The sequence below is a fragment of the Procambarus clarkii genome, chromosome 26 (genome assembly GCF_040958095.1).
Source record: "Procambarus clarkii isolate CNS0578487 chromosome 26, FALCON_Pclarkii_2.0, whole genome shotgun sequence".
In the NCBI taxonomy this organism is placed as follows: Eukaryota; Metazoa; Arthropoda; class Malacostraca; order Decapoda; family Cambaridae; genus Procambarus; species Procambarus clarkii.
The window spans coordinates 17,543,983-17,568,941 of NC_091175.1; the positions used below are offsets into that span (position 1 = coordinate 17,543,983).

General features: G+C 46.9%; 3 protein-coding genes across 3 annotated transcripts in view; all 3 read right to left on the reverse strand.

The window, feature by feature from the left end:
• Positions 1-4,542: 4,542 nt before the first annotated feature.
• Positions 4,543-5,277, reverse strand: LOC138368805 (secreted protein C-like). Its single transcript, XM_069331503.1, has one exon. The coding sequence runs from the start codon at positions 5,275-5,277 to the stop codon at positions 4,543-4,545; it is 735 nt and encodes a 244-aa protein (XP_069187604.1).
• A 3,212-nt stretch (positions 5,278-8,489) lies between these two features.
• LOC138368806 (splicing factor 3A subunit 2-like) lies at positions 8,490-15,148 on the reverse strand. Its single transcript, XM_069331504.1, has 4 exons — positions 15,143-15,148; positions 13,635-13,755; positions 8,960-9,150; positions 8,490-8,903 (listed from the first exon to the last, which is right to left on the reverse strand). Exons 1-4 carry the CDS (start codon positions 15,146-15,148, stop codon positions 8,490-8,492), a joined length of 732 nt encoding a protein of 243 aa, XP_069187605.1.
• Positions 15,149-15,251: 103 nt separating this feature from the next.
• The window catches only part of LOC123756645 (mucin-5AC-like), a 37,093-nt gene continuing 27,385 nt past the window's right edge, over positions 15,252-24,959 (reverse strand). Inside the window, exons 5-6 of the mRNA XM_069331505.1 lie at positions 15,915-17,254; positions 15,252-15,630 (exon numbers count right to left, since the gene is read on the reverse strand). Of these exons, the coding sequence (XP_069187606.1) occupies positions 15,252-15,630; positions 15,915-17,254 (1,719 nt within the window). The remainder of the gene's footprint in view (positions 15,631-15,914; positions 17,255-24,959) is intronic.

The following is a 24,959-nucleotide window of genomic DNA, read 5'->3' on the forward strand; positions in this document are numbered from 1 at the left end:
TGCAAACGTTTTCCTCCATTGTTGCAGGAAATATTGCAATACGCCCCCCCCCACCCCCACCGTGGAAGGACACCCCCTCTCTCCTCCCCCCTCCCCCCAACGTGGGAGGACACCCCCTCTCTCCCCCCCACTGTGGGAGGACACCCCCTCTCTCCCCTCCACCGTGGGAGGACACTCCCCCACCGTGGGAGGACACCCCCTCTCTCCCTCCCACTGTGGGAGGACACCCCCTCTCTCCCCCCCACCGTGGGAGGACACTCCCCCACCGTGGGAGGACACTCCCCCACCGTGGGAGGACACCCCCTCTCTCCTCCCCCCAACGTGGGAGGAAACCCCCTCTCTCCCCCACTGTGGGAGGACACCCCCCCTCCCCTCCACCGTGGGAGGACACCCCCTCTCTCCTCCCCCCTCCCCCCTACGTGGGAGGACACCCCCCCCCCTCTTCTCCACCGTGGGAGGACACCTCCCCCCACCGTGGGAGGACACTCCCCCCCCCCCCACCGTGGGAGGACACCCCCCTACACGAATGCTGTGACATATAGAGATGTTTATATCGCTCCGTGTTGAAACGTGTTGACCAAATTGATTTCAACATTGGCGTGTGAGGCGGACCTTGCAGGCCCCGGGTATATGGACCACATGATCTGGGGCCAAGACGGTCGCGTCCTCCCCGCCTCCCACTTCGCTTAATTAGACTTGAGGTGATTTGCAACGTGCTTAGAGCTAAGTGTTTTTTTTCATTAATTTACATATATATATAATATACATATAAAGAAAGAGAAGGACGACTGCACTTTCTCGGACCTCACGTCCTGGAAAAGTTAGGGGAGACATGATCACTACCTACAAAACTCAGAAGAATTGACAGGGTAGATAAAGACAGACTATTTAGCATTTGTGGAACGCGGACAAGGGGACACAGGTGGAAACTTAGTATACAAATGAGCCACAGAGGCATTAGAAAGATTTATTCTGCGTCAGAGTAGTTAACGGATGGAATACATTAGGCAGTGATGTGGTGGAGGCTGACTCCATACATAGTTTCAAGTGTAGATATGATAGAGCCCAGTAGGCTCAGGAACCTGTACACCGTTGAGAGAGGCGGGACCAAAGAGCCAAAGCTCAACCCCCGCAAGCACAATTAGGTAAATTAGGTAAGTACCAGTTGATTGACAGCTGAGAGGCGGGACGAAGGAGCCAGAGCTCAACCGCCGCAAGCACAACTAGGTGAGTACTTGCTCAAACATACTACCTGGTAATTACTAGAGAACAAGTAACAAGACAATTAACAAGACAATTGATTGATATACTCAATACTGATTGACTTAGTGGATTGATATCCACTAGGAGTAGATATATCGCCAAGTCTATCTCTGGTGGCATATATAAATTGAATATCAGCAGCATACTTCATACTGGAAAAAAATCAGAACATTTATTCAAGAATAAAGATAAAAAATAAAGAAGGGGTCTTAGATTTCAGTTCACCTTCGTGAGACGAGTTCTAGAGTATGCAGCCCCATCCTTGAACTCCAAACACACACAAGAACAAAGTTACAGAGCTTAGTTTGCAACTAGGCTCGTCTCAAAATTACGTGGGATTGGATATGAAGAAAGACTCAAAGAACTAGACCTAATCTTGCTAGGAAAGAGGAGAGAGGAGACATGATAGAGACATATGTAATACAAAGGAGGAATAACATACTGGAAAAGAGAAATGTTCGATGTGAATACTAATGGAACAGAAGGTCATGAGGGTTAAGGAACAGATGAGCCATAGAGATGTTATAAAGTTTAGTCTTAACGTAAAAATAAAAGGAAATTGAAATGACTTTAGGGGGCAGGTTGGGGAAGCGATCTCTAGTCATTGTTTAAAAGCAGATATGAAAGAAAGCCAGGTCTGGAGAACTGAAAACTAGTGGGTAGAAAGGCGGGGTCCAACATCCACAGCTCGTTCCTGCTGGCACAAAGAGGTGGATTAAGGTGAGCACACACACACACACACACACACACACACACACACACACACACACACACACACACACACACACACACACACACACACACACACACACACACCATCTTACATCTATCATGAAAAAAAAACAAAATTAAAATATTTTTAGAAGCAAATAGCCTCTAGCAATCCTACACGACATACACATATAAACAAACAAACACAATAATTCTCACACGTTTGAGACTGAAAAACATCAAAAGAACTAATAAATCTCGGTTAGAAAATGTGCGAGAAAAACCCAGCGAAGAGTTTTGAGCCGTAAAGGAGGTAATATCCAGTCTGAAGGTTGGCTGACGACTGATGGCTGACTCTCTGGGGACCACGGCTACTGCGCATGCGCGGGGGGCGGGGCTTGGCGCGCGAGGGGGCGGGGCTTAATGCCAATAGTGTTTAAAAATTCAAAATTCAAAATTCAAATTCTTTATTCAGGAAAAGTACATACATAGATGATTTGCAAACATAAAGTTAGATTTATAGATAGAGCTAGTACATACAATACCTAAAGCCACTAATACGCATAGCATTAAACCTTCCAATTTTACTCAATTTAAAGAGGCTCTCATTTTGTCTATTGTGTTCAGTATCTCGTATGTAGTGAGCATATCCCCTCTGTTCTATCTAGGGTTGTGAGCTTAAATTCCTTTAACTTGTGCTCCTACCTTAGTCCTCCTCCTTATTAGGGGACTACATGGGAGTGAGATGTAGCTAGTTGTGTCCCTCAGCCTATGGGGCATTTCTGGTTTCTGACCTTTTACTGATATATATATATATATACATACATACATATATATATATATATATATATATATATATATATATATATATATATATATATATATATATATATATGTCGTACCTAATAGCCAGAACGCACTTTTCAGCCTACTATTCAAGGCCCGATTTGCCTAATAAGCCAAGTTTTCATGAATTAATGTTTTTCCGTCTACCTAACCTACCTAACCTAACCTAACCTAGCTTTTTTTGGCTACCTAACCTAACCTTACCTATAAATATAGGTTAGGTTAGGTTAGGTAGGGTTGGTTAGGTTCGGTCATATATCTACGTTAATTTTAACTCCAATAAAAAAAAATTGACCTCATACATAGAGAAAAGGGTTGCTTTATCATTTCATAAGAAAAAAATTATAGTAAATATATTAATTCAGGAAAACTTGGCTTATTAGGCAAATCGGGCCTTGAATAGTAGGCTGAGAAGTGAGTTCTGGCTACTAGGTACGACATATATATATATATATATATATATATATATATATATATATATATATATATATATATATATATATATATATATATATATATATATATATGGGTGAAAGTGAAATGATACAACTTTAAGTATATATGTGTGTTGTACTCACCTAGTTGTACTTGCGGGGATTGAGCTCTGGCTCTTTGGTCCCGCCTCTCAACCGTCAATCAACAGGTGTACAGATTCCTGAGCCTACTGGGCTCTATCATATCTACATTTGAAGCTGTGTATGGAGTCAGCCTCTATATGGAGGCCTGTGTGTGTGCATGCGCGTGTGTGTGTGTGTGTGTGTGTGTGTGTACATGCGCGTGTGTGTGTGTGTGTGTGTGTGTGTGTGTGTGTGTGTGTGTGTACTCACCTAGTTGTACTCACCTAGTTGTGTTTGCGGGGGTTGAGCTCTGGCTCTTTGGTCCCGCCTCTCAACCGTCAATCAACAGGTGTACATATTCCTGAGCCTATTGGGCTCTGTCATATCTACACTTGAAACTGTGTATGGAGTCAGCCTCCACCACATCACCCCCTAATGCATTCCATTTGTCAACCACTCTGACACTAAAAAAGTTCTTTCTAATATCTCTGTGGCTCATTTGGGCACTCAGTTTCCACCTGTGTCCCCTTGTGCGTGTTCCCCTTGTGTTAAATAGACTGTCTTTATCTACCCTATCAATCCCCTTCCGAATCTTGTATGTGGTGATCATGTCCTCCCTAACTCTTCTGTCTTCCAGCGAAGTGAGGTTTAATTCCCGTAGTCTCTCCTCGTAGCTCATACCTCTCAGCTCGGGTACTAGTCTGGTGGCAAACCTTTGAACCTTTTCCTGTGTGTGTTCAAAGCTTTGAGACTGGTAGCTCTGAGACTGGCAGCTCTCAGACTGGAAGCATACAGACTGGAAGCTCTCAGACTGTATGCTTCTGTCTGTCTGTATGACTGTCTGTCTGTCTCAGACAGTCAGACACACACACACACACACACTGTGTGTGTGTGTGTGTGTGTTCAGATTCATTTCCTGCACTCCCGTGTCCTTTCTCAGTGGTCTTTCGCTGTCAAGTCTTCCAGGAACACCTCGTGGGAGCAGGAGGAACTTCCTGTAGGAGGAACTTTGACCTCTTGGGGCACCCACTGTCCTCTGGGAGCCGCGGGGTTCTGAGTAGGGGTGAAAAGGCGTGTAGAAATGAGATGGGTTGAAGAGTTGGGGGTGGGAGGGGGTGGCGGGTGAGGTGAAAATGAGAGAGCTGTGATTGAGAGTTGAGATGAGTCAGGATTGAGTCTGAGAGCTGATAGTCTGAGAGCTGCCAGTCTGAGAGCTGCCAGTCTGAGAGCTGCCAGTCTGAGAGCTGCCAGTCTGAGAGCTACCAGTCTGAGAGCTTCCAGTCTGAGAGCTGCCAGTCTCAGAGCTTCCAGTCTGAGAGCTTCCAGTCTGAGAGCTGCCAGTCTGAGAGCTACCAGTCTGAGAGCTTCCAGTCTGTATGCTTCCAGTCTGAGAGCTGCCAGTCTCAGAGCTACCAGTCTCAAAGCTGCCAGTGTGAGAGCTTCCAGTCTGAGAGCTATCAGTCTGAGAGCTTCCAGTCAGAGAGCTGCCAATCTCAGAGCTACCAGTCTGAGAGCTTCCAGTCTGAGAGCTACCAGTCTGAGAGCTACCAGTCTGAGAGCTACCAGTCTGAGAGCTTCCAGTCTGAGAGCTACCAGTCTGAGAGTTACCAGTCTGAGAGTTACCAGTCTGAGAGCTTCCAGTCTGAGAGCTTCCAGTCTGAGAGCTTCCAGTCTGAGATCGAGCTACCAGTCTGAATGCTCCCAGTCTGAGAGCTGCCCGTCTGAGAGCTACCCGCCTGAGAGCTTCCCGTCTGAGAGCTACCCGTCTGAGAGCTGCCAGTCTGAGAGCTGCCCGTCTGAAAGCTACCAGTCTGAGAGCTGCCCGTCTGAGAGCTACCAGTCTGAGAGCTGCCAGTCTGAGAGCTGCCAGTCTGCGAGCTACCAGTCTGAGAGCTACCATATGGTTTAGATATGATGCGTGACGTCACTTTGACGTCACTAGGTTGACGAAGAGACAGGTTATAGACCCTTATTGGTGTGGTGTCATACCAGCTTCTAAGAGGAGAGTGAATCAGAGGTGTGGCTGGGGGGTGTGGCTGAGAGGGGTGTGGCTGGGGGGTGTGGCTGAGAGGGGTGTGGCTGGGGGGTGTGGCTGAGAGGGGGGTTGCTGGGGGGTGTGGCTGAGAGGGGGGTTGCTGGGGGGTGTGGCTGAGGGGGGTGTGGCTGGGGGGTGTGGCTGAGAGGGGGGTTGCTGGGGGGGTGTGGCGTCACTCTGGGAAAGTGCCTTGCACCAGGCCCTCAGTGGGCGGGGGCGGGGGGGGGGGACAGGTGGTAATGTATACACAGAAATAATTACTGAATAAAATTGCAGGAAATGTTACAGCAATCTTGCCTACGGGTTCTTCCTCTTTTTCCTCATGGCTATATCTACCCTTCTCTACCCCTTAACCCCCCTCGAGGTATCTACCATTTGAGCTATCTACCCCTCGAGGTATCTACAATTTGAGCTATCTACCTCTCGAGGTATCTACGATTTGAGCTATCTACCCCTTGAGGTATCTACCATTTGAGTTATCTACCTCTTGAGATATCTACAATTTGAGCTATCTACCTCTCGAGATATCTACCATTTGAGCTATCTACCCCTCGAGGTATCTACTATTTGAGCTATCTACCGCTCGAGGTATCTACCATTTGAGCTATCTACCTCTCGAGGTATCTACAATTTGAGTTATCTACCATTTGAGCTATCTACCCCTCGAGGTATCTACCCCTCGAGGTATCTACCATTTGAGTTATCTACCTCTTGAGATATCTACAATTTGAGCTATCTACCCCTCGATGTATCTTCCATTTGAGCTATCTACCCCTCGAGGTATCTACCATTTGAGCTATCTACCCCTCGAGGTATCTACTATTTGAGCTATCTACCCCTCGAGGTATCTACTATTTAAGCTATCTACCTCTCGAGGTATCTATCACTTGAAGTACCTAATCCTCAAGGTATCTACCCCTTAGGCAACCCGTTCTCGCACTTTCGTACAGTCAATATTGACGTATTGAATAAGTGCATATGTGACACACTAATTTATTGTGACTATTTTAGTTTACCCTGAAAAGCTTCATAGAAAACACCGACCTTACCTAACCTTCTTAGTATGTTAAGATAAGCATCTTATTGCTTCGTAATTAGAATTATTACTTAACCTATTATAGGTATAGGTTAAATAATAATTGTAATTACGAAGCAATAAGATGCTTATCTTAACATACTAAGAAGGTTAGGTGAGGTCGGTGTTTTCTATGAAGTTTTTCAAGGTAAACTAAAATATTCACAATAAATTAGTATGTCACAAAAGCACTTATTTAATAAGTCAATATTGACTGTACGAAAGTGCGAGAACGGGTGGCCTTAGGGTACCAGTCGGCCTTAGTCTACCAGTGAGGGTATTAACAATGTCTTAGTCTACCAGTGTGGGTATTGACAATGTCTTAGTCTACCTGTGGCTTAATCTTTCTTTATTGTGCCTGTTTCTTAATTTTTTGGTTTACTTTGAGAGAGAGAGAGAGAGGGGGGGGGGGGGGGGAGTGTGCGTGGGTGCCAACCTACATACATATATATTAACATGTGTCTCCATGTGTGTGTGTGTGTTTGCGTGTGCCGGATATTATATGAATCATCTTTAAATCAAACTATCTTGCGTCTCTCATTCCCAGAAGCACACACCCCCCCTCCCCCTTCCTCCCATCCCCACAATGACTCCTCTCCCACCTCCCCTCCCACGCTAATCTCCCCAGAATGCTGTAGGATAGCGAGCTATCTCGCCCCTCTAACTTGCGATATCTAAGATGCTATGGAACACAGTGTTGATGAATGAGGAAATTGAGCGTTGGAGAGTGTTGGAGGAGCCAGAGAGGGGGGGAGGGGGGGAGGGGGAGTCTATCCTGTAGTTCCTCCTCCACCAGTGCTGGTGAAGTCATCAGTCCTCCACCTGACAAATGACACACGCGCGTGCGAACACACACACACACACACACACACACACACACACACACACACACACACACACACACACACACACACACACACACACACACACACACACACACACACACACTCACACACACATGTATATCTGTGCAATTGGGAGGCCTGTTTATCTACTGTTGCAGGCCTAGTTTCGTGCAACTTGGTCGTTGTGTTCGTGTCTGAGAGGTACCATTAAAGGTAGAATTGGGGGGGGGGATTGGGGGTTCAATCCCCCATGCCCCCTCTTTAAGTGGGATTGTCCCTTATTGCGACTCCCAGTGAATAATTCCAAATCTAAAATTGTGTTTTTTATTTGGTTTTCAAAGAATATTCAACAGTTTTTTTCTCTCTGTCTCTGTCTCTCTCTCTCTCTCTCTCTCTCTCTCTCTCTCTCTCTCTCTCTCTCTCTCTCTCTCTCTCTCTCTCTCTCTCTCTCTCTCTCTCTCTCTCTCTCTCTCTCTCTCTCTCTCACACTACGCCCACCCGCCTGTATATGTCTCATCTCCTCATTCATCATAGTCTTTCCTTAATCTCTGTCATTCCTCATTTACACACTATCTCTCTGCCATCTGCCGCGGGTCTCACCTTCTCGTGTCTCATCTCTCTCATCTCTCATCTCTCTCATCTCTCTCATCTCTAGGGGCGTGGTGAGAGATAAGAGGGGCGGCTTTGTGTCTTGATATGTCGTTTTAAGCCGTGGTCTGGCTCACAAGGTGCGGCTTTGTCTTTGTTCAACGCTGGCTGGCTTGTGTGTTCAACGCTGGCTGGCTTGTGTGTTCAACGCTGGCTGGCTTGTGTGTTCAACGCTGGCTGGCTTGTGTTCAACGCTGGCTGGCTTGTGTTCATCGCTGGCTGGTTTGTGTTCAACGCTGGCTGGCTTGTGTGTTCAACGCTGGCTGGCTTGTGTTCATCGCTGGCTGGTTTGTGTTCAACGCTGGCTGGCTTGTGTTCAACGCTGGCTGGCTTGTGTGTTCAACGCTGGCTGGCTTGTGTTCTTCGCTGGCTGGTTTGTGTTCATCGCTGGCTGGTTTGTGTTCAACGCTGGCTGGCTTGTGTTCAACGCTGGCTGGCTTGTGTGTTCAACGCTGGCTGGCTTGTGTTCATCGCTGGCTGGTTTGTGTTCAACGCTGGCTGGCTTGTGTTCAACGCTGGCTGCTTGTGTTCATCGCTGGCTGGCTTGTGTTCAACGCTGGCTGGCTTGTGTTCAACGCTGGCTGGCTTGTGTGTTCAACGCTGGCTGGCTTGTGTTCATCGCTGGCTGGTTTGTGTTCAACGCTGGCTGGCTTGTGTTCAACGCTGGCTGGCTTGTGTTCATCGCTGGCTGGCTTGTGTTCAACGCTGGCTGGCTTGTGTTCAACGCTGGCTGGCTTGTGTTCAACGCTGGCTGGCTTGTGTTCATCGCTGGCTGGTTTGTGTTCAACGCTGGCTGGCTTGTGTTCAACGCTGGCTGGCTTGTGTTCATCGCTGGCTGGTTTGTGTTCAACGCTGGCTGGTTTGTGTTCAACGCTGGCTGGCTTGTGTTCATCGCTGGCTGGCTTGTGTTCAACGCTGGCTGGCTTGTGTTCAACGCTGGCTGGCTTGTGTTCAACGCTGGCTGGCTTGTGTGTTCAACGCTGGCTGGCTTGTGTTCATCGCTGGCTGGCTTGTGTTCATCGCTGGCTAGCTTGTGTTCAACGCTGGCTAGCTTGTGTTCAACGCTGGCTAGCTTGTGTTCATCGCTGGCTAGCTTGTGTTCAACGCTGGCTGGCTTGTGTTCAACGCTGGCTGGCTTGTGTTCAACGCTGCCTGCAACAATGCTAAGCTCTGCAACCAGATTTTCTTAACCTGAGACAAACTAAAATTCACACTAGTTATTCCATCTATCATCACACTATATGCAGGCAGTCAGGTGTGTATGGGTCGTTAGACAGAGTCAGGTGTCTATGGGTCGTTAGACAGAGTCAGGTGTCTATGGGTCGTTAGACAGAGTCAGGTGTCTATGGGTCGTTAGACAGAGTCAGGTGTGTATGGGTCGTTAGACAGAGTCAGGTGTCTATGGGTCGTTAGACAGAGTCAGGTGTCTATGGGTCGTTAGACAGAGTCAGGTGTCTATGAGTCGTCTAGTAAGGTCGGATGGCTTCTAGATGTGGCTGCTGCTAGGCTTAGGCTCGGCTACAAGTACCTCTGGGATTTTGCACCTCCCGCTGATGACATTTTGACTAGATGTACACTCTTGTCAGCAGAAATATTCACGTACCTTGCGTTGTTATATAAGTGAGAGCGGTAAAATGCCAAAATTCAGAGACAATTTTATTTTTTAAAATTTCAAAAAATGTGAAATATAAAGAAATATAATGTCTAACCTACGCATGAAACAATCAAGTGACCTAACGTATATTCTCTTATATGAATTATAAATCATTTGATGTTAGCGTGTTTCAAGCTGTCATGCATGAATGAATAACTAATATAATTTGAGTTATTCATTGGTGGTAAATAATACATATTAGTTAACTATCTTCACACCTTGTTACAACCCTGATTTGTTAATTAGTGTTTACACTTGACTGGTGTGAGTTGAAAGTGTGTTTGTAGAACACACTTTGTAGTCAGATATGCCAATTACACAATTGTGTAATTGTGTAATTTGTTGATATTTGGTAAAGAGTGTAGGATATGATGGTAAATAATATTTGAATATGTAAATAGATCTTCACTGTTGCTTTGCTAATTGTTCAGGGTAGTTCTGTTCAGTTTAAGTTGTTTTACAATACTCGACACCTAAATTGGTAGTTAATTAATTAGGAGCCACTTCGTCGTGGCACGGCTGTCTAATACTGTCACTATGGCGGTGTGTCCACTCATAGGATGGGTGGCGCTGTCTAATACTGTCACTATGGCGTTGTGTCCACTCATAGGATGAGTGGCGCTGTCTAATACTGTCACTATGGCGGTGTGTCCACTCACAGGATGAGTGGCGCTGTCTAATACTGTCACTATGGCGGTGTGTCCACTCATAGGATGAGTGGCGCTGTCTAATACTGTCACTATGGCGTTGTGTCCACTCATAGGATGAGTGGCGCTGTCTAATACTGTCACTATGGCGTTGTGTCCACTCACAGGATGAGTGGCGCTGTCTAATACTGTCACTATGGCGGTGTGTCCACTCACAGGATGAGTGGCGCTGTCTAATACTGTCACTATGGCGGTGTGTCCACTCACAGGATGAGTGGCGCTGTCTAATACTGTCACTATGGCGTTGTGTCCACTCACAGGATGAGTGGCGCTGTCTAATACTGTCACTATGGCGTTGTGTCCACTCACAGGATGAGTGGCGCTGTCTAATACTGTCACTATGGCGGTGTGTCCACTCACAGGATGAGTGGCGCTGTCTAATACTGTCACTATGGCGGTGTGTCCACTCACAGGATGAGTGGCGCTGTCTAATACTGTCACTATGGCGTTGTGTCCACTCACAGGATGAGTGGCGCTGTCTAATACTGTCACTATGGCGGTGTGTCCACTCACAGGATGAGTGGCGCTGTCTAATACTGTCACTATGGCGTTGTGTCCACTCACAGGATGAGTGGCGCTGTCTAATACTGTCACTATGGCGGTGTGTCCACTCACAGGATGAGTGGCGCTGTCTAATACTGTCACTATGGCGTTGTGTCCACTCACAGGATGAGTGGCGCTGTCTAATACTGTCACTATGGCGGTGTGTCCACTCACAGGATGAGTGGCGCTGTCTAATACTGTCACTATGGCGTTGTGTCCACTCACAGGATGAGTGGCGCTGTCTAATACTGTCACTATGGCGGTGTGTCCACTCACAGGATGAGTGGCGCTGTCTAATACTGTCACTATGGCGTTGTGTCCACTCACAGGATGAGTGGCGCTGTCTAATACTGTCACTATGGCGGTGTGTCCACTCACAGGATGAGTGGCGCTGCCCAATACTGTCACTATGGCGGTGTGTCCACTCACAGGATGAGTGGCGCTGCCCAATACTGTCACTATGGCAGTGTGTTCACTCACAGGATGAGTGACGCTGCCCAATACTGTCACTATGGCGGTGTGTCCACTCACAGGATGAGTGATGCTGCCCAATACTGTCACTATGGCGGTGTGTCCACTCACAGGATGAGTGGCGCTGCCCAATACTGTCTCTATGGCGGTGTGTCCACTCACAGGATGAGTGGCGCTGCCCAATACTGTCACTATGGTGGTGTGTCCACTCACAGGATGAGTGATGCTGCCCAATACTGTCACTATGGCGGTGTGTCCACTCACAGGATGAGTGGCGCTGCCCAATACTGTCACTATGGCGGTGTGTCCACTCACAGGATGAGTGGCGCTGCCCAATACTGTCACTATGGCGGTGTGTCCACTCACAGGATGAGTGACGCTGTCTAATACTGTCACTATGGCGGTGTGTCCACTCACAGGATGAGTGATGCTGTCTAATACTGTCACTATGGCGGTGTATCCACTCACAGGATGAGTGATGCTGCCCAATACTGTCACTATGGCGGTGTGTCCACTCACAGGATGAGTGATGCTGTCCAATACTGTCACTATGGCGGTGTGTCCACTCACAGGATGAGTGACGCTGCCCAATACTGTCACTATGGCGGTGTGTCCACTCACAGGATGAGTGATGCTGCCCAATACTGTCACTATGGCGGTGTATCCACTCACAGGATGAGTGGCGCTGCCCAATACTGTCACTATGGCGGTGTGTCCACTCACAGGATGAGTGGCGCTGCCCAATACTGTCACTATGGCGGTGTGTCCACTCACAGGATGAGTGGCGCTGCCCAATACTGTCACTATGGCGGTGTGTCCACTCACGCAGGTCACGTGACATACCCAAGACATACATTTGACGCAATTTAGACATATCTGTGCTACAAGCATTTGATGACAATAACGCAAGCGCTAATGAAGTGATAAAGTTTAAGGAAGAAACTGACGCAATTCAGGGATGCCAGATACGCAACAGATGACGCAATTCAGGGATGCCAGATACGCAACAGATGACGCAATTCAGGGATGCCAGATACGCAACAGATGACGCAATTCAGGGATGCCAGATACGCAACAGATGACGCAATTCAGGGCCCACCGTATCATTGTCTTGTGCCGCCTATGACGCAGTTCAAACGCGAGACGCAATATTGGAACATGTAACGGATCTCGGACGTAGGTTCGAATCCTCGTCACGGGCCATGTGAATTTGTTCATATATATAAAGCAGTTTAGGGTAGGGTGTCCCTGAGTTTAGGGAAGGGTGTCCCTGAATTTAGGGAAGGGTGTCCCTGAGTTTAGGGAAGGGTGTCCCTGAGTTTAGGGAAGGGTGTCCCTGAGTTTAGGGAAGGGTGTCCCTGAGTTTAGGGAAGGGTGTCCCTGAGTTTAGGGAAGGGTGTCCCTGAGTTTAGGGAAGGGTGTCCCTGAATTTAGGGAAGGATGTCCCTGAGTTTAGGGAAGGGTGTCCCTGAGTTTAGGGAAGGGTGTCCCTGAATTTAGGGAAGAGGATGACTAATACAATCTGATAATTTTCAAGACGGTCTCAGAGGTCGAGCTGAAAGCACTATGCTTGACTCAGTGGCTCGTTCCGGGGTCATTGTAAGGTCAGAGGCAGTGCCTCATGGCTGTTGAAGGGTCATGCCCCGGCCTTGGGAGGTTAGTTATAGGTCACTAGGGCAGTTGTCGTGTCTGGTAAGGTCAGGTTTGTGGTAGGTGGTGGTTGTGGGGGGTGGTTGTGGGGGTGGTTGTGGGGGTGGTTGTGGGGGTAGTTGTGGTGGTGATGTGGTTATGTTTCTCTCTCTTTCTCTCTCTCTCTCTCTCTCTCTTCTCTCTCTCTCTCTCTCTCTCTCTCTCTCTCTCTCTCTCTCTCTCTCTCTCTCTCTCTCTCTCTCTCTCTCTCTCTCTCTCTCTCTCTCTCTCTCTCTCTCTCTCTCTCTCTTTCTCTCTCTCTCTCTCTCTCTCTCTCTCTCTCTCTCTCTCTCTCTCTCTCTCTCTCTCTCTCTCTCTCTCTCTCTCTCTCTCTCTCTCTCTCTCTCTCTCTCTCCGGGACTGTGTCTGGGTACAAGTGACAGGATGAACAACCCAGCGGGTTTTCTTCCTATTGGGGAGTGTGGTACATGCTGCTATGGCGGTGTATGCACTCGCCCTTCGGGACAATAATATAACAACATCAATTCTAACAAGGTGGTGTATGTTATCACACGTCACGTGGCCCCGCTGTGTGCTGGTAAAGTATTTGTCATCTGGGAGCTGTGAATGAAGCTTCAATATGTACTCACCTAATTGGACATGCGATGGCCACGCTTCAGCTCTCAAGTCCCGCCTCTCAGCATTTATCCAACTGGTTCCCGAGTCACAGGGCTGTTGTTTAAAGTAGAGTAATGGCGCATTCCTCCACTTCTATAGAAATACAATTTTCTCACTAATCTGACATTGAGTAAAAAAAATATATATTGTTTTTACTGCCATTTGGGCCCTAGTTTACACCTGTGCCATCTTCTTTGAACTCCAGTCTTCTAAATAGTCTGTCTTCTCTGCTCTATAGATTACCCTGAGTACTTGGAAGGTGGTGATCATGTCTCATTTAACTATTCTATCCTCCGTTGACATGAGGTTAAATTGAATTTTCCTCGTAACTCAAGCCTCTCAGCACTGGCACAAATCTAGTGCCATACTTATGGTCCTTCTCCAGCTGTCCTCTGTGTTTAGGCCTATCGAGATAGGTATTCAATGCGTGTGCTGCATTTTCTTGAATAAGTCTGACGTACTTGGTATACAAGGTCCCGAATGGTCACTGTCCCTGTATATATATATATATATATATATATATATATATATATATATATATATATATATATATATATACATATATATATATATATATACATATATATATATACAGTTCTTATATTATTTAACCTTGCATATGCTGCTGATGATATTTGATTAATATGCGCCACGGGTGACAGGCTCTGTGTGATATCAAACTCCATATCAATTTGTCTCTCAGATCCAAACGTGTTTTCTAACGCACTTCGCACTTTATGCCTGGTCTGCTGTGGTCCAAGTGCTTGGGCTCCGGCTCTGCACTCCATCCTCGTATCCCAGTAAGCCAGTCCTGGATCACTAAAGACTTATCAGGGGAAAGCGCCAAGCCATTAAAGAACTGGGAAGGGGTCAGGATAAGGCTTTGGGATAGGACGGCGGGAAAGGAATGGTGGCCAACCCCTTGGTGGACGGTCGGGAATTGAACGCCGACCTGCATGAAGCGAGACTGTCGCTCTATCGTCCAGCCCAAGTGCTTGAAGGAGAGAGAGAGAGAGAGAGAGAGAGAGAGAGATAAGGGAAGGGGGGGGGGTAGGGAGGCTGCTGGAGAAGCCATTGCATAAATAATTTAATTGCATCATACGCACGAGTCTCTGCAAACCTCCTTGTGTGTGTGTTTGTGTGTTTTATTCAATTAAAATATATATTTCTATCTAACATTTAACTCATATATAAGTATCGATTACGAAAACTGTCTTCCCAAAATAAACTCTCTCTCTCTCTCTCTCTCTCTCTCTCTCTCTCTCTCTCTCTCTCTCTCTCTCTCTCTCTCTCTCTCTCTCTCTCTCTCTCTCTCTCTCTCTCTCTCTCTCTCTCTCTCTCTTTGGCTGCTGTGCTCTTTAAATCAATTTAATCCTCCCAAAAAAAACAAACAAATAGAATGCTGCCAGTGTACAGTTATGTCCAGCTACGAGACATGTGTTTGAATCGTCGAGGGTTCGAGCCTCTTGTAATGACATACCAGCATGCGTGGTTCATGACCCAGTAGATAGACTTGTTGGCGGGGGGGGGGGGAGTCCTGAAGCTTGTCATGAGGTCATTTGTGTCTCACGTGACTGGTGTCATGTGACTTATGTAGTGTCATGGACAGCATCAGCAGCATCAGCAGAGACAGCAGCATCAGCAGAGACAGCAGCATCAGCAGCATCAGCAGAGACAGCAGCATCAGCAGAGGCAGCAGCATTAGCAGCATCAGCAGCATTAGCAGCATCAGCAGAGACAGCAGCATCAGCAGAGACAGCAGCATCAGCAGAGACAGCAGCATCAGCAGAGACAGCAGCATTAGCAGCATCAGCAGCATCAGCAGAGACAGCAGCATTAGCAGCATCAGCAGAGACAGCAGCATTAGCAGCATCAGCAGACAAAGCAGCATCACTAGCAGCATCAGCAGAGACAGCAGCATCACTAGCATCCTCTCTCCACCCCGCCTTATCCCCAAGGCTGAGACAGCTGCTAAGACATTTAGAGATAAGGTTAAATGTCTCGCAGAATGATTGATAACCTTTTGCTAAAAAAGAATAAGGCGGTTGTGTGTGCGCGAACTGCTTCATTCATTCATTCATCCGGGCTCGGATATTCTCGCGATCGCTAGGGCGCTTTCGCGATCCGTTGCAAGTTTTTCCGCGATTCCACGCAAAGTTTACGAGGTTCTGCGCGCGATATTGCTGTGATTTATAAGTTATTGGTCTCATTGGTAAGTTTGTTGCGATATTATGATAGTTGTTGCTTGATACTGTTCGCGGTTTTGGCGATGGTGGGCAAGTTTTGGCGATGGTGGACAAGTTTTGGCGATGGTGGACAAGTTTTGGCGATGGTGGGCACGTTTTGGCGATGGTGGGCACGTTTTGGCGATGGTGGGCAAGTTTTGGCGATGGTGGGCACGTTTTGGCGATGGTGGGCACGTTTTGGCGATGGTGGGCAAGTTTTGGCGATGGTGGGCACGTTTTGGCGATGGTGGGCAAGTTTTGGCGATGGTGGGCACGTTTTGGCGATGGTGGGCACGTTTTGGCGATGGTGGGCACGTTTTGGCGATGGTGGGCACGTTTTGGCGATGGTGGGCACGTTTTGGCGATGGTGGGCACGTTTTGGCGATGGTGGGCACGTTTTGGCGATGGTGGGCACGTTTTGGCGATGGTGGGCACGTTTTGGCGATGGTGGGCACGTTTTGGCGATGGTGGGCAAGTTTTGGCGATGGTGGGCAAGTTTTGGCGATGGTGGACAAGTTTTGGCGATAGTGGGCACGTTTTGGCGATGGTGGGCACGTTTTGGCGATGGTGGGCACGTTTTGGCGATGGTGGGCACGTTTTGGCGATGGTGGGCACGTTTTGGCGATGGTGGGCACGTTTTGGCGATGGTGGGCACGTTTTGGCAATGGTGGGCACGTTTTGGCGATGGTGGACACGTTTTGGCGATGGTGGACACGTTTTGGCAATGGTGGGCACGTTTTGGCGATGGTGGGCACGTTTTGGCGATGGTGGGCACGTTTTGGCGATGGTGGGCACGTTTTGGCGATGGTGGACACGTTTTGGCGATGGTGGACACGTTTTGGCAATGGTGGGCACGTTTTGGCGATGGTGGACAAGTTTTGGCGATGGTGGGCAAGTTTTGGCGATGGTGGGCAAGTTTTGGCGATGGTGGGCAAGTTTTGGCGAAGGTGGACAAGTTTTGGCGATGGTGGGCACGTTTTGGCGATGGTGGGCACGTTTTGGCGATGGTGGGCACGTTTTGGCGATGGTGGGCACGTTTTGGCAATGGTGGGCACGTTTTGGCGATGGTGGACACGTTTTGGCGATGGTGGACACGTTTTGGCAATGGTGGGCACGTTTTGGCGATGGTGGACAAGTTTTGGCGATGGTGGGCAAGTTTTGGCGATGTTGGGCACGTTTTGGCGATGGTGGGCAAGTTTTGGCGATGGTGGGCAAGTTTTGGCGATGGTGGGCAAGTTTTGGCGATGGTGGGCAAGTTTTGGCGATGGTGGGCAAGTTTTAGCGATGGTGGGCAAGTTTTGGCGATGGTGGGCAAGTTTTGGCGATGGTGGACAAGTTTTGGCGATGCTATGCAAGTTTTGGCGATGCTATGTAAAATTCTTAACCACCAATAAATAGTTTTATGCTCTCTTTGGTGAATAATTAAATCTTAAATCTATTATTAAACATTCTCGGCAGAAGACAATTATTTTTTGTTAATATAAACTCATTTTTAGTCTGACGCAACGCCTGAACGCGTTTCGTAATAACTTACTACATTTTCAAAGACTTTAGTTTACACACACAACAAAATATATATATATATATATATATATATATATATATATATATATATATATATATATATATATATATATATATATATATATAATATAATATATATATGTGTGTGTGTGTGTGTGTGTGTGTATCACGAAAATAAACACGTGATTAAAAATGTGACAGTGTCAGACCACGGAGGAAAATTGAAACAGGAATTTCCTTAAGTACTTTCGTATATTAATACATCTTCAGAAGGAGTGGTTTTACAGGTCGAGTACTGGACATAAATAGGCAGGAGAGAATAGTGGAGTGAGGTGAGGTACAATACATGGACACTGCAGAGGGCCTATTGGCCCATCCGATGCAGCAACCACACACAGGCCCACACATGGATAATTATAGCATAAAATAGTAAATATTTACAATGAATTAGTGAGACAAATGTGTTCCAATGATCCTACTTAAACCACTCCTTCTGAAGATGTATTATTATACGAAAGTACTTAAGGAAATTCCTGTTTCAATTTTCCTCCGTGGTCTGATACAGTTATATATATAAATATATATATATATATATATATATATATATATATATATATATATATATATATATATATATATATATATATATTCATCAGGGCCGGTGGCACTCATCAGGGCCTGGGACATGCAGTTGATGGCGTTCCTGGCACTAATTTAAGTAAAATTCCATACGAGATATTCATCTTTATGGCTAGCACAGCATCCCTGTGTGTGTGTGTGTGTGTGTGTGTGTGTGTGTGTGTGTGTGTGTGTGTGTGTGTGTGTGTGTGTGTGTGTGTGTGTGTGTGTGTGCTTAGGAGGGATCGACAGGGGGGGGGGGGAGAGGAAATATTGACAATAAACACAAACATAAAAAAAAAGAATGGAAGGTTAAGACTGAGATGAGTCCTAGAGATGTTAAGTCACTTTCTGTTCACCTTAAGAGTGAACACGGAATGAACGCGAGGAGCAGGTGGTAGAAGCCAACCCCATTCATAAGCTGATTGATGGATTGATAAAGATTAAGCCACCCAAAAGGTGGCACGGGCATGAATAGCCCCGTAAGTGGTACAAATTTTTTTGTTCAGTGTTTCATAAACTCTACAAGCAGGTGTATATATATACGACAGGTCAGGAGTCATTGTTTTACACCAACTGATCAGTAGAAAGGAGAGAGAGGGAGAAAGAGAGAGAGAGAGAGAGAGAGAGAGAGAGAGAGAGAGAGAGAGAGAGAGAGAGAGAGAGAGAGAGAGAAGAGAGAGAGAGAGAGAGAGAGAGAGAGAGAGAGAGAGAGAGAGAGAGAGAGAGAGAGAGAGAGAGAGAGAGAGAGAGAGAGAGAGAGAATGACGTAGAATATAGCTTCCTGTGGCCTGACCAATCTAGGTACCCCCCCCCCCCTCTCCAGCTGGTTGCCTCGTTAACCACGGTCTAAACACCCCCCACCCCTCCTGCTGCCCCAAACCCCCCCCCCCTCCCCCTCCACACACACCCCTACACACCACTGTGCCTTTTCCACCCACCCCCAGCCCACATACACACCACGTCGCCCACCCCCACACAGACACCTCCATCAAACCCCCACACCCACCAGTGGTTTCCTATTACCTATTACCTTTCCCCCCCCCCCTTTACCTATCTGTGACTTGGGCGAAGTGAGATGTAGCTCCTCACTCCCAACCTGTAGCCACTAACCTGCTGCTAATTACCTATCAACACATTGATGTTGTCATAGTTTTATTGGGATTGAATTGCGTTCATGAACTACCTTCAAGCACGTGTCCTGCTGCTGTTCACCTGTGTTCTCTTTGTTCACCTGTGTCCCCTTGTTCATCTGTGTCCCCTTGTTCACCTGTGTCCCCCTTGTTCACCTGTGTCCCCCATGTTCACCTGTCTCCCCTTGTTCATCTGTGTCCCCCCTTGTTCACCTGTGTCCCCCATGTTCACCTGTGTCCCCCATGTTCACCTGTCTCCCCTTGTTCACCTGTGACCCCTTGTTCACCTGTGTCCCCTTGTTCACCTGTGTCCCCCTTGTTCACCTGTGTCCCCTTGTTCACCTGTGTCCCTCATGTTCACCTGTGTCCCCCATGTTCACCTGTGTCCCCCATGTTCACCTGTGTCCCCTTGTTCACCTGTGTCCCCCATGTTCACCTGTCTCCCCTTGTTCATCTGTGTCCCCCCTTGTTCACCTGTGTCCCCTTGTTCACCTGTGCCCCCTTGTTCATCTGTGTCCCCCCTTGTTCACCTGTGTCCCCTTGTTCACCTGTGTCCACTTGTTCACCTGTGTTCTCTTTGTTCACCTGTGTCCCCTTGTTCACCTGTGTCCCCCATGTTCACCTGTGTCCACTTGTTCACCTGTGTTCTCTTTGTTCACCTGTGTCCCCTTGTTCACCTGTGTCCCCCCTTGTTCACCTGTGTCCACTTGTTCACCTGTGTCCACTTGTTCACCTGTGTTCTCTTTGTTCACCTGTGTCCCCTTGTTCACCTGTGTTCCCCATGTTCACCTGTGTCCACCTGTGTCCACTTGTTCACCTGTGTTCTCTTTGTTCACCTGTGTCCCCTTGTTCACCTGTGTCCCCCATGTTCACCTGTGTCCCCTTGTTCACCTGTGTCCCCTTGTTCACCTGTGTCCCCCATGTTCACCTGTGTCCCCTTGTTCACCTGTGTCCCCCATGTTCACCTGTGTCCCCTTGTTCACCTGTGTCCCCTTGTTCACCTGTGTCCCCCGTGTTCACCTGTGTCTCATTGTTCACCTGTGTCCCCCATGTTCACCTGTGTCCCCTTGTTTACCTGTGTCCCCCATGTTCACCTGTGTCCCCCATGTTCACCTGTGTCCCCTTGTTCACCTGTGTCCACTTGTTCATCCTGTGTCCCCTTGTTCACCTGTGTCCCCCATGTTCACCTGTGTCCCCCATGTTCACCTGTGTCCCCCATGTTCACCTGTGTCCCCCATGTTCACCTGTATCCCCTTGTTCACCTGTGTCCTCCATGTTCACCTGTGTCCCCCATGTTCACCTGTGTCCCCCATGTTCACCTGTGTCCCCCATGTTCACCTGTGTCCCCCATGTTCACCTGTATCCCCTTGTTCACCTGTGTCCCCCATGTTCACCTGTGTCCCCATGTTCACCTGTGTCCCCTTGTTCACCTGTGTCCCCCATGTTCACCTGTGTCCCCCATGTTCACCTGTGTCCCCCATGTTCACCTGTGTCCCCCATGTTCACCTGTGTCCCCCATGTTCACCTGTGTCCCCCATGTTCACCTGTGTCCCCCTTGTTCACCTGTGTCCCCCATGTTCACCTGTGTCCCCCATGTTCACCTGTGTCCCCCATGTTCACCTGTGTCCCCCATGTGCACCTGTGTCCCCCATGTTCTATCATCTGTTAATTTACATAGACTTCCTCTATACATTTTGATTATTTTCCTCCGGATGTATCCAGTTCATACATTTACTATGTATCCACTTGTATGTATCCACTTGTATGTATCCACTTGTATGTATCCACTTGTATGTATCCACTTGTATGTATCCACTTGTATGTATCCACTTGTATGTATCCACTTGCATGTATCCACTTGTATGTATCCACTTGCATGTATCCACTTGTATGTATCCACTTGTATGTATCCACTTGTATGTATCCACTTGTATGTATCCACTTGTATGTATCCACTTGTATGTATGTGTATGTATCCACTTGTATGTATCCACTTGTATGTATCCACTTGCATGTATCCACTTGTATGTATCCACTTGTATGTATCCACTTGCATGTATCCACTTGTATGTATCCACTTGCATGTATCCACTTGTATGTATCCACTTGCATGTATCCACTTGTATGTATCCACTTGCATGTATCCACTTGTATGTATCCACTTGCATGTATCCACTTGCATGTATCCACTTGCATGTATCCACTTGTATGTATCCACTTGTATGTATCCACTTGTATGTATCCACTTGTATGTATCCACTTGTATGTATCCACTTGTATGTATCCACTTGTATGTATCCACTTGTATGTATCCACTTGTATGTATCCACTTGTATGTATCCACTTGCATGTATCCACTTGTATGTATCCACTTGTATGTATCCACTTGTATGTATCCACTTGCATGTATCCACTTGTATGTATCCACTTGCATGTATCCACTTGTATGTATCCACTTGCATGTATCCACGTTATACATTTACCATTACTAGTGCCCAGCTTATATTTGCGATTTACATTTATAATGTTTTGTGAAGTGTTTACTATTGTTTACATGTAAATTATTTACTACGGAGTTAAGGGAGCACAAAATAAGTAACTGTTTTCACTTAGATTTAATTATGTATCGGGTAAAGTAATTGTGAGGCAGGAAGGGACTATCAAGGGGAAAGCGCCAAGCCATTACGCATGAACAGCATAGAACAAAAAGCTGGGACTGAACATCGACACGAGGAACAATGGAACAAAAAAGGTGGGACATAAGCTGTGCTGTTGTTTAAGATTCAGCTAACTCGGAACAAAAGTTGAAAGCAGCACGGGGTATGGTGATCCCGTAGTGGACTATAAGTAGCGCGCGTGTGTCGTATAGGTGCCTAGATGATATTGAGCCTTCAAGGGTGACTTGAAGCAGAGTAGGTGGTATAACTCCCTCTCTCCGACCCTCCAACACTCCCTCTCACCCTCCCAAGTCCTCCTGGACCCTCCCTAGCCGACAAAAAAAGCCTAAGATGCAGATTTCAGACGCGGAGGACACAGTGGGGGGTGGGGGGGGGGAGAGACGGCAGCGCCACGGTGGCAGCGGCGGCAATCTCATGTATCATCATTACTGTGTGGTTCATCTTGTCTAGTGTCGCTTCTTGGTTCCAAAAGCCCCAACCCCCCGTTTTCTGTTTGGACTATGTTTAAGCGGGTATGGGACTGTTTTTTTTTTTTTTGCTTCCTGGTTTTGTCTTTTTTCTTGATCTGGACAACAATTGGTTAATTTTTTTTTAGGTGTTATTCATACTGGATTGTCTTATTCTGTTGTTTTTTTTTTGGGGGGGGGGGCCTTTGTAATTATTTGTGTTTTATATACTTTATTTTTTTAGTTATGTTAAGATTAATTTATGTAATTTATTTTATTTATTTTAGGTTAATTTACGTTTGTACACAAACGCGAAAATATACACAAAAAATCAAACTGTAGTTAAACATGCACATTAATACACGCACGCACGCACGCACGCACACACACGCGCACACACACACACACACACACACACACACACACACACACACACACACACACACACACACACACACACACACACACACACAACCTAATCTGTATATTTAGCCCACAAAGCTAACCCCACATCCTAATTAGTAGTGAATTAATTTCCAGTCATTAACCCTTAATAAAATTAAAACAAATTATCTGTTTGTTGCTTGCCGCCCTTGATTAAATCACCCACTTAGTTGCCACCAAGAAATTTGTTGAGTATCCCCTCTATAATTATTTTTTAATAAATGACCTCAACACCCAGGGGAAACTCTTGTAAACATTGCTTCCCTGTTGTGTCAGTCGCCCGGAGCCCTGTGGTGCAGCGATCACTGTTCGCGACTCGCAAAGCGCAGGATTCCCCCCCCCCCCCGAGCGATGTGCTAGAAAAACGGTTAGGGGCCATGCTTTCTTTTCATCTGATGCACCTGTTCACCTAGTCAGCCAGAAACACAGGTATGCTGGGAAGTTTTAGGGAATTGTTGAAGGCTGCATCCGGACTTTGCTTTAATCGTTGTCTCAGACTTGAAGACTTACAAAGACTTATTAAACAATGTGGCTGATGACCGCTCCTCTATTCACAAAGTTCCCCTAAGAACAACTACGCTTCTAAACATACTTTAATTACTAACAAATACAAAGCAAGGACAGAGATCGACTAAGAAATGTATACTCCTAAAAAAAAAAATTACGAGACTCACCCGCAACAGAAAACGGCGTCATAACAGAAGCTAACTGTTCGTCGCATCAACACCAGAAGGGTGAGAAACGCGAACAACGGGCACGAGAGGACCGGCCTAATGTGCCCATGTGGCCTAGCACTATCCAGCCTCTCTTGCCAGCCCCCCCCCCCCTTCCTTAACAACGTAAAAAATGCAGTTGTTTTGCCTAACCAGAAACCTTAGTAGAACCCAAGCAACCTACCTAACCTTTCCATATACCTTTCAGTGTGTATGTATATATATATATATATATATATATATATATATATAATATGGACTTTTCAGTTGCATATATGCCTGGGGACCATTCAGGCTTGTTCGCATATATATACCTCAGTCCTGGCCACAGGATTCATCACAGCATCTCCATACGAAACCGGTACATCTTTTACAAATGACAGCGACATAAACACTCCTGTTTGCTTGTATTGGACAGTTTACTGGAGCTCGAGTCTTCACAACCCAGAGGTCATGGTTGTTATAAACAACCTGGTAGTTCCTTGGACCTCATAACCTGTTAGCTTTAGCAACAAGAACAAGGACAAACTGTAGACAAGGACAATCAAATCAAGAGCAACAAAAGTGATCCCCCCCCCTCCCTGGTCATCTTCAGGCATAAACAAACACAGGAATATGTTAACAAACACAGCAACAGCGTGTATCAACAAGGACACTGTAGACAATATGTTTATGTAATCATTTCTCTTGTAACTACCCCCCTTAACTCCCTCCCTCCCTCTCTCTTTCTCCCTCCCTCCCTCTCTCTTTCTCCCTCCCTCTCTCTCTCTACTTCCTCCCTCCCTCTCTCTCTCTCTCTCTCTCTGTCTCTCTCTCTCTGTCTCTCTCTCCCTCCCTCTCTCTCTCTCTCTCTCTCTCTCTCTCCCTCCCTCCCTCCCTCTCTCTCTCTCTCTCTCTCTCTCTCTCTCTCTCTCTCTCTCTCTCTCTCTCTCTCTCTCTCTCTCTCTCTCTCTCTCTCTCTCTCCCTCCCTCCATCTCTTCCCCCCTTCCTTATATCTCTCCCTCCCTGCTGTCATTATATTCCCTTCCTTTTTCCCCCTTCCTTCCCTCCTTATATTCCTCCCTCCCTATATTCTCCCCTTCCCTTCGATAAGACACATGAAACATACAAACAAACAAACAAACAAGCAAACAACAACACTTCCTGGAAGAGTCAGTGCGCAAGCTTATGCATTTTTTTTTTTGTAATGTTTTTTGTTGTTTGATGACTTTCCCTGACAGACTCGGGGCGCAGGTTGTTTGTTCTTGTTTGTCTTTGTTTGTTGTGTTTGGTAGTCTTAAAGCGTAGAGAGAGAGAGAGAGAGAGAGAGAGAGAGAGAGAGAGAGAGAGAGAGAGAGAGGGAGAGAGAGAGAGGGAGGGAGAGAGAGAGAGAGAGAGAGAGAGAGAGAGAGAGAGAGAGAGAGAGAGAGAGGGAGGGAGGGAGAGAGAGAGAGAGAGAGAGAGAGAGAGAGAGAGAGAGAGAGAGAGAGAGAGAGAGGGAGGGAGAGAGAGAGAGAGAGAGAGAGAGAGAGAGAG